Source organism: Nannobrachium achirus (assembly GCF_963921795.1).
Source record: "Nannobrachium achirus genome assembly, chromosome: 19".
Taxonomy (NCBI): domain Eukaryota; kingdom Metazoa; phylum Chordata; class Actinopteri; order Myctophiformes; family Myctophidae; genus Nannobrachium; species Nannobrachium achirus.
In genome coordinates, this window is record NC_137826.1 from 28,875,642 (window position 1) to 28,888,393 (window position 12,752).

The 12,752-nt window shown below is 44.9% G+C and overlaps 1 protein-coding gene across 7 annotated transcripts in view; it reads right to left on the reverse strand.

Moving 5' to 3' along the window:
- The window catches only part of tspoap1 (TSPO associated protein 1), a 102,805-nt gene that overhangs the window by 13,490 nt on the left and 76,563 nt on the right, over nucleotides 1-12,752 (reverse strand). For all 7 annotated transcript variants that reach the window (XM_080749778.1, XM_080749775.1, XM_080749776.1 and 4 more), the window contains 3 exons: nucleotides 12,173-12,544; nucleotides 11,251-11,400; nucleotides 8,770-8,860 (listed from right to left, as the gene is read on the reverse strand). In XM_080749778.1, the coding sequence (XP_080605904.1) occupies nucleotides 8,770-8,860; nucleotides 11,251-11,400; nucleotides 12,173-12,544 (613 nt within the window). The remainder of the gene's footprint in view (nucleotides 1-8,769; nucleotides 8,861-11,250; nucleotides 11,401-12,172; nucleotides 12,545-12,752) is intronic.

A 12,752-nucleotide genomic window follows, 5' to 3' on the forward strand; every position in this document is an offset into this window, starting at 1 on the left:
TTTTCAGGAAATGGGAAGTGGAACCTGTGTTCCAATGGATCCAATTGGCAATGTAGTCATTTAGTCATAAGCTCTTGTGATCCCACAAACCTATACAACGAAGCACAGCATTAATTAAACAAAAGAATAAACATATAAAGTTGAAACACAAGGGAGACTAATTTGCAAACAAAATGTATTTGAAAGCATATCATGATACAAGTAATAGACAAAAGCTGCCATGCATTGTGTCTGTTTTTAGCATGGAAATGTTGAGGCTATCATGACCAGAGGGCATTTTATGCTAACTTTTAGCCTACAGTATACACCGTACTGTAATTGCTCACACGCTACTTGTGGGCAGCGAATCACCTGGGTTGGGCTGAAAATACTGAATTTCCCTCACGGGAGGAAATACTGTAGGTATCTATGAACTGTATGATAAGAGTAAGTGAACGTGAAGCACAGTAGCAAGATTTAAGCTGTGCCAAAGAGACACCTTCCCCTATCTCATTAGAGAGGATCAGCCCATCTGTGGCAAGAGTCAGGGTCACAGAAATCGCTCACTTTCACATCCTCACAGACTTTCTGCTAGATACTGTTGTAGAACGACACCGACTTCTCTCTGCTCCCTTCCCTTATCTGCACGCATGTGTGTAAAAGCTTGCAAGTGCGGTCGACTGTGAATTTGCACACAAAAGGGAAGCTTCACTTGATGAAGCTGCAGCGTATTTTAGCACAATGATGAGAGAGGAGGAGAGAGCAAGACGGAAGGGAGAGAGAGTCAGAGATGGACTTGTACTTCTGCACGGGAGGGTTTCATCACTGACTAATCTAGGTTACTATTTTCATGGCTGACACTTCCTCCCATCTCATGTCATGACAAGCCACTTTGAGTTAAGCCGGTTCTCAGATTAGTTCTCTGCCTCTCCCTCCCTCTCTCTCTTCTCTTTCTTACGTCCTCCCCCTCTCCTTGCTCTAGGGTGTTAATCTGTCCTACAGTTCTGTGGGGGAGGGAGAGCTTCACCAACAGAAGGCACACGTGTGTCAGCATTATGTCACATATCTATAGTACATTTATCAGAGAGATGGATAGTAAAATACTTTCCTAGTTTACTTTGTGGAGCCAGCGAGGTGACGTCCACGAGGGCCATGGTACTGTAGCTGCCATGCCCAGGATCAGTCCTTGTAGCCAGGTAAAAGACCCCATCTGGGGCTACTGCTGGCCTAGCGGTTAAGGCATATACCAGATGTAGGCTCTAATGCAGCCTGACAGCAAGTCGTGCGTTTGACTCCCGAGCCCAACAACCTTTGCTGTTTGCCACTTCCCGTCTCTCTCCTGTACTGTACTATCAGTAAAAGCAGAAAAGCCCCCAAAAATATCTGCAGTGTCCGTAGGTTGGAAGCTCAATGTGGTTCAACACTGCTCCCATCGCTGTGTTTTGGCAGAGACACACAGACCTCCTGTTTCACTAGAAAATATTTAAATAAGAAATCACTATAAGAGATACCATTTCAGGTCATCTTCAGGGTCAACTTTGACAGCCTAGGTTTCCTGAATGGTCATTCTGGTTAATCAAACCACATTGTAACACTCTCATATTATCGGTTTGCATGTTGATGGAGAGCTGTGGATGTGGTCCTGGCAGTGGCTTTGTTGACTGGAATGGAGGCAAAAAAGGCCACACATTTCTTACAAATTTCTTAAAGAGGCATGTCACGGCATGTTTGTTGATATTTCTGTGCTCAGAGTACTTTATGGAGGCTAGTCTGGAGCTGTGTGAAACTCCATAATTTGGTAGACTTATTTTCAGACAGTGGAAATCATACAAATTCATATTTCTTCCACAATGTTGTATGATTCAAATATGTAAAAATAGCACTGTGTTCATGTACTGTATAGGCCTACTGCAACTGCAACTCATTGGTAATGATGTTTTTGGAGCGGTGAAAGCGCTCTAGGGCTGTGAAAATTTGCCAAAAATAGCATTCGAATATTCGCCCGAAAATCCACCGTTGATTCGAATAAATTCAAATATTCGAAAATATCGAATAATTCGAAGCATTCGCACTTCGAAGCTGTTTATTCTAGACAGTCGCTTCTATCGCTTTACTGTGTGCAGGTCCGCGTTGGTCAGGGACGTGCAAAGAATGTTAAGAGAGGCAGGGGCTGACATTTCTAAAAGGGCCTTTTGGTGGACAATTCTCTGTTAAAAGGGCAGGGGCTCAAGCCCCGTTTGATGTCTGTGTGCACGTGCCTGCGTTGGTAAAAGCAAGAGCAGAATCGGATCGTCGTTCGTTGCGAAGCGTCACAGCAGCTGTGATTGAGGTGGAACAGCCACGACATGAAACAAGCAATTATAATCACACCAATGGATTATGTTTTGGTTTGAACCAAATTAGGTAGTCTACAAGAGCAGTGTGAGTTTTACCGTTACCGTGGCTGCGTGCGAGGAGACTGACTCGGTGAGAGAAGAAATCCATGCTTTTTTATATTGTGTTTTCGGTGGAAAAGTCTCGTTCCTTCCCGTCACTACCAAATGAGTCGCCCGTTTCAGCTTGACTCGTTAATCAGCGTTAGCATGCACAGGCTCAGGCACTGTCCCTGACACACAGTTAATCCAGTATCTGGCTTAAAGTCCTGTTCGCAATTTGGTGTTAGGGGAGTTTCTCACCTGAACTGAGTCAGTGGGTCCCTAGACATGAAAAATCACTGAGGTGCTCGTCCGCCATAGTGCCAGGAATGGCGCAATGGCCAAATCAAATATGGCTGCCATCGGCTATGATGAAAATCCAACTTTTCTGTTTCTGGGTGTATATGCACATGTAATACCTCTATTTGGACTAATTGTGGTGTGGGGAATTCATTTCTGATATTGTTTTGACCATTTTGGGTGATTTGGACCTCAAAAGGTTATGGTCAAGGTCATTTTGCTATTCCGAAGACCGTGGGCCATAACTTGGCCATTGTTAGGAGTAAATACAGGTGCAGTAGGTCTAAATCAACTAATGCTGACATGTATAATTCATTTCTGACATTGTTTTGACCATTAAGGATCATCTTGTCTTTGAAATATCAATGTCAATGCCATTTTTCAAAAACGATTTTGTTCATTACTTGCACTTTTATAGTATTTTTTGTAAGTTTGTCACTATTTTATAGTAAGTTTGTTTTGTTTATAACAAAAGACATACTAGTGAGAAATACAACAAGTAAACATTCACATTTAACTTTAAAGGGGGGTTTTAAATGGGTGTTTAAATGAGCAAATAAGACTATTTACGGATAAAAGTGACAAATAAAATCACACAACAAAAGCACACACAAAATTAAATAACAATTTCCCTCAAAGTGCACCATATTGTGATTGTGTGCATCCAAGTTAGTATGATGTGTTTTTACAGGATGGATTTGCCATTGTTCCATGGCAAAATATGATGCACCGATATCCATCAGCAAGGCAGCCATATCCTCGAGAGTCGAAGTGTTCCTTGCATCCATCCATGTTCCATTGGTTCTAGTCTTTCCTCAGGTTCCTTGGCTGTTGCAAGCAGGTGGCAAGACATGCACTAGAAAGGTGCCTTGTTGGTATCAGCAGTTGTACTTCTCTGCTACCAATGCTGTGTCTTGTTCTGTCAAGGTCTTTGCCTCTCCAAAGTGTGTTAGATATTGTATTTGGTCAGAAGCCATAGCTGCATGCTTAGTGCCCACCTGGCCCATGCAGTCATCTCCAGTTTCCAAGGCATATGTCCCCTGATCACTGTCTTGGCTAGTGGTGCTCCAAGATGAGAGACTGCTTGATGCTGTAGAAGCATGTGCCGCTGCACACCTAGTGCCATACTGCTACCAGATCTACTTAATCCCCAGTGCTTGGAAGTATCACTACGACAACTCTCTGGGGTCCACTCATAATCCTGGCGACCCATTATTCCCTCCATTAGGTTACGGTTATGGGTAGGTTTAGTTATAATAGGGCCAGTTGACTCCACAATCCACATGTACCAGCAGCTTGGTGACAGCCTCCTCAATCTAGTTCAATCTTTGGGATCTCTTCACCTCCAGCCCTTTTTGCAGGGAGCCACTCATCATCATCAGAGATAACAGACGCACCCATCCCTCATCAACTTTACAAATTCTGGGTGTCTGAGGAGAACACACAGCTCTCCAGCTGTGTGTTCGGAATATGGTGTCCATTCAAGCTTGTGGCGATGTAGGTAGAACGGCTGCCTTGGAATCTGGAGGTTCCAGGGTCGATTTCTGAGCACCTTGCATGGTTTCATGGTGTGAATGTATGTGTGAATGTGTGTGTTAATGGGCAAATGTGAAATACATTGTACAGTGCTTTGGAGAAGAGCGCTATATACTGTAAATGCAGTCCATTTACCATTATCAGCTCTGTTGTCTCTGTTGATGATTTCGCTAGTGGAGAAGAGATCCCAGACATTTTGAATAGGATTGAGGAGGCTGACACCTGGTGCATGTTCAGCCTCCATTATAACTAAGCCTGTCCCTAACCTTCACTAACCTAATGGTCAGAATAATGAGATGTCGGAAATATGAGCGGACCCCAGAGAGTTGTTGTCTCCTTCACATTACTGCTATATTACACCCCATATTTCCAAGCACTGGGGATGAAGGAGATCTGGCAGCAGTATGGCTCTGGTGAGACTCAATTCTACTGCATCAAGCAGTCTGATCTTGGAGCACCACTAGCCAAGACAGTGATCAAGGCACATATGCCTTGGAGACAGGAGATGACTGCATGGGCCAGGTGAGGATTAAACATGTAGTTATGGCTTCTGACAATATCTAACAAACTTTGGAGAGGCAAAGACCTTGACAGAACAAGACACAGTATTGGTAGCAGAGAAGTACAACTGCTGATACCAACAAGGCACCTTTCTAGCGTGTTTCTTGCCACCTGCTTGCAACAGCCAAGGAACCTGAGGAAAGACTAGAACCAATGGAACATGGAACATGGCATGACATAAAGGCTTATCCTGTTGTCAAGTGCCCATACTATGGAGTGGAGGGAGCAAGGGGGTCATTAGCCGTCCTTTTGTTATTATTTCAATGTATGACATTTTTATCCGGACAAGTGACTTTTGTCCCCGGACAAGTGAATGGGAAATATACTTGTCCAAAGGACAACTGCCTCAAAAAGTCAATGTCAAGCTCTGATGGATGGAAGGAGCACTTTGACTTTTGTACACTCCTGCCATGTCTGAAGCAAGACACTCGACACTGATGGAGTTCTGTGCATCATATTTTGCCATGGAACAATGACAAATCCATCCTGTAAAAACACCTCATACTAACTTGCATGCACACAATCACAATATGGTGCACTTTGAGGTAAATTGTTATTTAATGTTGTGTGTGATTTTGTTGTGTAATTTTATTTGTCACTTTTATTCGTAAATAGTCTTATCTGCTCATTTAAACACCCATTTAAAACCCCCCTTTAAAGTTAAATGTGGATGTTTACTTGTTGTATTTCTCACTAGTATGTATTTTGTTATAAACAAAACAAACTTACTATAAAATAGTAACAAACTTACAAAAAATACTATAAAAGTGCAAGTAATGAACAAAATAGTTTTTGGAAAATGGCATTGACATTGATATTTCAAAGACAAGATGATCCTTAATGGTCAAAACAATGTCAGAAATGAATTATACATGTCAGCATTAGTTGATTTAGACCTACTGCACCTGTTTTTACTCCTAACAATGGCCAAGTTATGGCCCACGGTCTTCGGAATAGCAAAATGACCTTGACCATGACCTTTTGAGGTCCAAATCAACCAAAATGGTCAAAACAATATCAGAAATGAATTCCCCATACCCCAATTAGTCCAAATGGAGGTATTACATGTGCATATACAGAAAAGTTGGATTTTCATCATAGCCGATGGCAGCCATATTTGATTTGGCCATTGCGCCATTCCTGGCACTATGGCGGACGAGCACCTCAGTGATTTTTCATGTCTAGGGACCCACTGACTCAGTTCAGGTGAGAAACTCCCCTAACACCAAATTGCGAACAGGACTTTAAGCCAGATACTGTATTAAGTGTGCTTTGCAGCCTGTCAACTAAGCTGCACCTGTGTGTGAGGGACAGTGTGAGTGAAGGGAAAGTTTAGCAGCTGGAGGTTTATTCTTCGCTGTATGACGGTGTCGCTAAATAGGCACCCTTAATTTACAAGCTCACAACGTATTGGATCAGCGACGTATTGTGGACTTGTAGATCAGCCCACTTTTGCAGCAGCGAATGGAGACTTCTGCCTTGCGAGACCAGCCACCTTTTAACGTTCCATGCGCCCAGAATCTCGCGAGAAGTGCGGTAGATTTGTTTTAATTAAATATAAATTAATTCGAAGCTAAATTTTTTACTTTCGAATATTGTTTTATTGTTATCATTCGAACGAATATTCGAATATCGAATATTCTTTCACACCCCTAAAGCGCTCCCAATAGACAGGTATGTCCGTGGGTATGTGGGTGGGTGGGTGGCTGGCTGGCTGGGTGGGTGGCTGGCTGGCCATGTCCGTAGCCTGGCAATACCTTGAGTGGCCACACACAACACACTAGTTAAAGGAGGGGCGCTGTTTTGTGCAGGCCAGGCACACTCACCACTCACTCACAGGCACAGTTTACACTCACACACTCACTCACATAGGGTACAGCTGCTCAAATTCACCGCTCCACTTCGAGCCGAGGTTTGATTTTTGGAGCTGTGTGGAACACAAGCTCCCTATACGTGGCCGTGTGTGTGGGTCTCCGTCCGTGTCTGTAGCCTATGTAGCCTAAAGTTTGGCACGCTACTCCTCCCACAGTTTGTGCACCACACACTCGCGCCATATGTCAAATCGACCGGCTTACTCGGGAATCGTGTGCTAGTAACTTGCTAAGAGAAAGGTTCTATAGTTTAATTGATATTAATTTATTAGTGAATTAATTTTCCCCATTGACTTATAATGGGAATCGCAAAAACTCACATTCAATTATTTTTCTCTCGCAAACCATAGGGGCTACAGTTTCAAGACTTGGAGAGGAGGTTCATAATGATTTCAAGGATTAAATAGAAAATAATAGTGTCATTTGGCCTCATGGTGGCGCTATAACAGCCCAGTTTACGTTTTGGCCTGTAACTGTTGAACCGTAGGTCGGAAAATTAAAATTATTTTTTCCCTGGATTCCTTGGGTCAAGACGCATCTCCCGATATAGGCCACGCCCATTTGCGCCAGGATAGATTTTCCGCCATCTTGAATTTTCTCCAAAACACACTTTTTGCTCCTTTTCCTACATATTTTCTTCAAATGTCTTAAAAACCGGTACACATGATCTATGAGGTGGGTAAACCACCGCTCAGTGTCTGTCTGTCTGTATGTAGCCTCTGGTGTAGCCTGAGTACCCTGGGTGACCAGAGAGGTGCTGTTGAGTCTAGCCTGCCCTGAGCATCAACTGCAATACACACACACACACACACACACACACACACACACACACACACACACACACACACACACACACACACACACACACACACACACACACACACACACACACACACACACACACACACACACACAGCTCCACTTCGAACAGAGGTTTGATTTTTTTTTAAAGATTTGTTTTTGGGCTTTTATGCCTTTAGTGATAGGACAGTAGATTGACAGGAATCGGGAATCGAACCGGCGCCTGGACCAGTAGGCACCCCTAAATGGGTTTGTTAATTGTTACTTAAACTTCAGAGGATTACATCTTTATTGTCATTCAATTTACCGGCGATTTACTCTCCCTAACTAACCTGAACTTCTGCACAGTATGTCAATACTCTGCCTCTGATTGGATTAGGTTTAGGCATGTGTAGTGATGATTGGTTAAGGTAGGGACTGAGTTGGGTGGGTCTTACCTTCCAGGGAAAATACTATCTTGACGCAAACGAACGCACGCAGGAACGCACAATCACTCACACACAGACGCAAGCTTTTCATCTGGGAAATATTAGGAGTTGGAGGTTATTTCTTGGCCTACTGGACTGTGGGTGCGATGTTTCATGCTGCTTGAACCAGCGGTGCCTGAGATTAGCTACAAACACACGCACACACAGACACACACTAGAGGGTAGCACAGGTCAAACAAATGGGAGCCAGGCCGAAACGGAACAGAGGATATTTGGACCGAACCAAATGGCCCAGAGAAATGGCACCAATAATGATTGGATCCGGTCCGAAATGGAGCCGAATTAAATTGGATCCGATCCTAAAATGGAGCCGGGGAAAATGGACCCGATCTGGCCGGGACTTAGCCTCGTATTGTGTACGATGCTTATTTTCACAATTACTTTGAGACTGGTCGTCTTCTCTCTCTAATCCAGCGCTGAGTGCACCTCCCCTGCCTCTCCGAGAGCTACAGCGGAGGGCTGCAGTTGCGTCATGTATGTGCTGCTCACCGCTCACTGCACTGTGTGTCTGTTCAGACACTATGGATTTTAGAATGTAATTATAGCCTTCCTTGTAGGTAAATGCATTTCGAAATGCCCCGAACGAGACCCGTGTCAATTAGACTCTACCTGACCCTGCTCCGAGGGACAAGTCAATATTTTAGCCCTGAACCGGCTCGGTTCTCGGGTAATCGGGTCCTGGAAGACCCGTGCTACCCTCTTACACACACACACAGATCACATTGTACAGAGAACATTGTAACCCCTCAATTATGATGACAGGGTTGTCATAATCTCTGCCTCCTGGCCATTTCAACCTGACGGAGATAAGTCTCTGACCTTTGAGTTTTCTGGCCGGTGAGCAGGAAGTGAACTCTGATTGGCCTCTCTGCGCTGCCCCTTCCTCCACCGCTGGGATTCTGCTGGACTCCTGCTCAAAACACAGAGATGTAAATAGAAGCAAATCATTAGACATGTACCGTAGCTCAGGCAGAAACCTAACCTGGCACATTAAGACACCTGGGGGTTTGAGAACAATTTAGAGCAATCACAGACTTTTTTCCATACGTCCTTAAATGTACCAATTTCCTTAACTTGGTTCTATGTATTTATCATAGGTTGGTAGGAGCCATCACTAATGTAAAATGTACAGTATGTGTGTATGTTGTGTGTCGCTACGGCGACACAGAAAAGACACGTTTACCAACCAGTCAGTGATGTAATTGTCAGTGGATGGCAGGAAGACTCCATGCTGGCCTGTGCTTGTCTGGCGGCATTACAGATACCACCAGCACTGACCTTGTGCAAAGTTTATCTTTGATCTATGCTTTCAATTCATTAATAGCTTATGCAATGGTAGCAAAATATAATCATAATTAAAAACAACAAACCCCAGGTTTCCCATCAGTCCACGGTAAGAATCTAGCCGTCATATACTTTTACTTGCATCACTGTGTGCACAGAAAAGGAATGCTGAATGATGAAAAGAGAGGGTCCTAGTCTCAAGCACAAAGGGATTTCATGTGGTATGGGAAAATTAGTGCAGTCAGACAGAGATTCACCTTGGGAGATCTGACAAAAACACTTGGACATTGGGAGAGAGAGGAATAAAGAGATCAGTGGAGAACTAAACACGGCCACATGGGGAAGATGAACTGGCTTAAACCTTTTGCATCCATCCTCTGCAGTGCACACAGACACCTACGGGGTTAGCCGTAGTTTATTCGTTAGACAGGCATCTGGTAAGCAGAAGCTCACCGATTCGCCTTCTGACCCCGGTCTATGTGTTGAAGTGTCCCTGAGCAAGACCCTTAACCACTAACAGCTCATCATGACCATCTGAGCAGCCATCAGCTAGGTGAAGCTGAAACTGAATGTCCACTGCTCAGCAATCATTCATGTTGACAAATAATGGTAGTGTGAAAGGGCATGAGGTCCTACAAAAACTGTGCCACCTCCACAGGGCTCCCTGTCCTCTCTCAGATCACTGATGGATGACCCTATAGGTTGGGAGTCTTTGTGACCCAACTAATCCTCCAGAAATGATCCTCCACTGAAGGACACAAAAGGTTACAGCCGCTCTGCTATAAAGGGAAGAGGGGGTATGGGGCTTGGGGTACTGGACTGGGAGAACACACCCTTTGCTGCTGGCTTGCAGCTGCCATCGCCTGCAGATCAGCCTTAGACCGCCTGAGGTGAGGCGGCCTACCGCGCTCCACCGGTGCCCCTGCCACCCACCATTCAGAGCTCATCTGCTCCATCACTACCTCCCCAGTTGGGTACTGCTCGGGCTCCTGGTTGTTGTCTTCGCCGTACTCCAAATCAATCTCCGTGGCGCGGCCAGTCGGCGATCTCACCCGTCGCACGGTCTTGCTGACGATGTAGGGTGCTGAAGGGCACTGACTCTGACTCCGGAGCATTGCCTCCCTCCTGAGGCGGTCCCCTAGACCTCCAATCAGCGACACAGATCTCTCTCTGCCTGGAGTGGCCATCTGGGCAGGACAGCCGGCTGAGACCTGCCTGTTGTTGGCACCTGAGTATACACTGAAATCCTCCCCTTCAGGATAGCTGACGACGTCCACCGTGTCAGCATAGCGGACTCTTTGCTGGGTCTTGGGCCTAACCTGCACAGGTTCAAGCCTGGAGAGGAACTCTAAGGAGGGGGTTTTGGGATCCCTGCTGAGGTAATTGTGATGATGATGGGCCTGGATGGATGGGTGGGGGTTGGATTTCTGCGGCTGGGGGCGGTGCCGAGGGCTATGCTGGAGGCGCTCCGGGCCTCGAAGATGAGCATCTCTATGACCGTGTCTGGGGTAATGGTCACTGGGCATGGGGCGGGGCTGCCTGCGGTGGGGTGAGGGTTCCTCTAGGCTGGTATCCTCTTCCTCTGTCAACTCAGGAATGATGAACAACTGCTTGCTCTGTTGGGCCTGAGGGGGCAACTTAATGATCCTCTCAAGAATGTCCACGTCACTGTCCGAACGGTTAGACTTGCGCAACTATCGAGGGAGGCAGAGGCAGAGGCGAGTGGGAATGGGTCAGATATCGTGACGTTCAATGAAAAGAGAAGGAAGTAAAGACAGCGTGGTGGATGACCCAGCCGCACGAAAAAGGAAGAGAAAATAAACAATAAATAATCAAAATAGTGCACACAAGGAAAACAATACAGAAAAACAAAGCATCAAGAACAAAATGGCAATGCAAGACAGAGATCCTCTGCATTAATTTAACTCGGGAGTGTGTAGCAATGGATCAAATGACCAAATATATATAAAACTGGGGGTCCTTTTAAATTAAAAAGGTAGAGAATCACTGTTTTACCCTGCTGGCTGCGAGCGTATAACCTCTGGGTGGTGCCTCTGTAGAGGAGTAGAGGTCCTCCTCTTCCTCCTCTAGGATGTCAGAGAGGTCTGAGCGGCTGTTGTCTGCATGGTAGTCACTGGGAGGCTCCACCAGCCCTCGTCCACTATTCTGTAATACAGGACACAGCACACACACACACAACTCATTGACTGACACGTGACGAGATTGATGGGATATAGAGGTCTGTCCCTGCTGCCACTGACGAGATTGACAAGATATCTCTTTTATTTAATATTTTAAAAGAATAACTACAAAATATTGTTCCTTCGAAACAATTGTGGGAAAAAAACAATGGCTATAAAAGTACAAAATGTCAAGATCGCAGGCAGTGCTCTCTTTAGCGTTACTGACGTAAAATGGTAATCAAACTACAATGCAGACAAGCAGTGTTATTACATCATTACATGAACTTAAAAGGTATTAACAATGAAATAAAAATATAGCTGCAAGCAGCGATCAAGTGGCCACGCCAGTAAAAAGTAGCAAAGGAAAAAAGCAGCGGAAAAAAGCAGGAAAAGCAAGAAAAGTGTGAAAAGAAATCAAAGACAAACTAGAAGCAGTGTTCGTCCGAGAACAGGTCTCCGGCAGGTCAGGTAGTTTTTTTTGCCTCCTGGTGGCGCTATAATAGGCCAATGTGAAAAGGGTGCCACGTGTTATTTGGCCTTTCACGGCAATCGGAAGCTGCTTGCGTGATTTGATGCATTTTGTGAAGATAATGGCAAATAAACTATTTTATATAAAAGTACATGATTAGAAAAGTCCAGGTTAAGATAAACCATGTAGAAAAGCACGGTACTAGTAAGGTAAAAAATCACAAGGTTTTGTTTCAGGAGAAGAAACAGCGGCTAATGGAAGGGGGCTCAATAAAACCAGAACTGACCTGCTGATTCTCGCTGTACACAGTTTCCTGCTCTTGTCTCAGGAACTCCTCGATGGACACCAAGCGTGAGTTCTCCGTCTCCTCCTCTACCTCTGACTCCAGTGGCGAGTGGACACATTGCCGGAGGGAGTGAAAAAGGTGAGGGCTTTGGGGGTCTGTGATTGGAGCTTGAGGTGGACTAACGTGGGGCACAGGGCTAAGGAGCTTGGCACTGGGGTCATCAAGGAACTCTTTGATGCATGGGAAAGGGTGTATAGTTCCGGGGCTTTCTATGTCTCTGTGCTGATCCAACACTACTGCTGTCAGTGCAGGCACCACCGCCCCTGGTGCTGGTGGGTTTGTTACTGAGATGGTAGGTGAGGTAAGATGAACCTATGGACAAAGAAAGATAATTATTCAAGATGATGATTATTCAATGCTAAATAAGAGACAGAGGTTGTGATGTGCCTAATAAAAAAAAATCACAGTACTTATGGAATTGTGGACAGCTAATTAAAAAGCATGTCGATAATTATAAATCTTTTAAGAACCACTCAAGCATGGAGAGGTCCACTCTGTTTACTGCAGAGAAAAGCGTAAA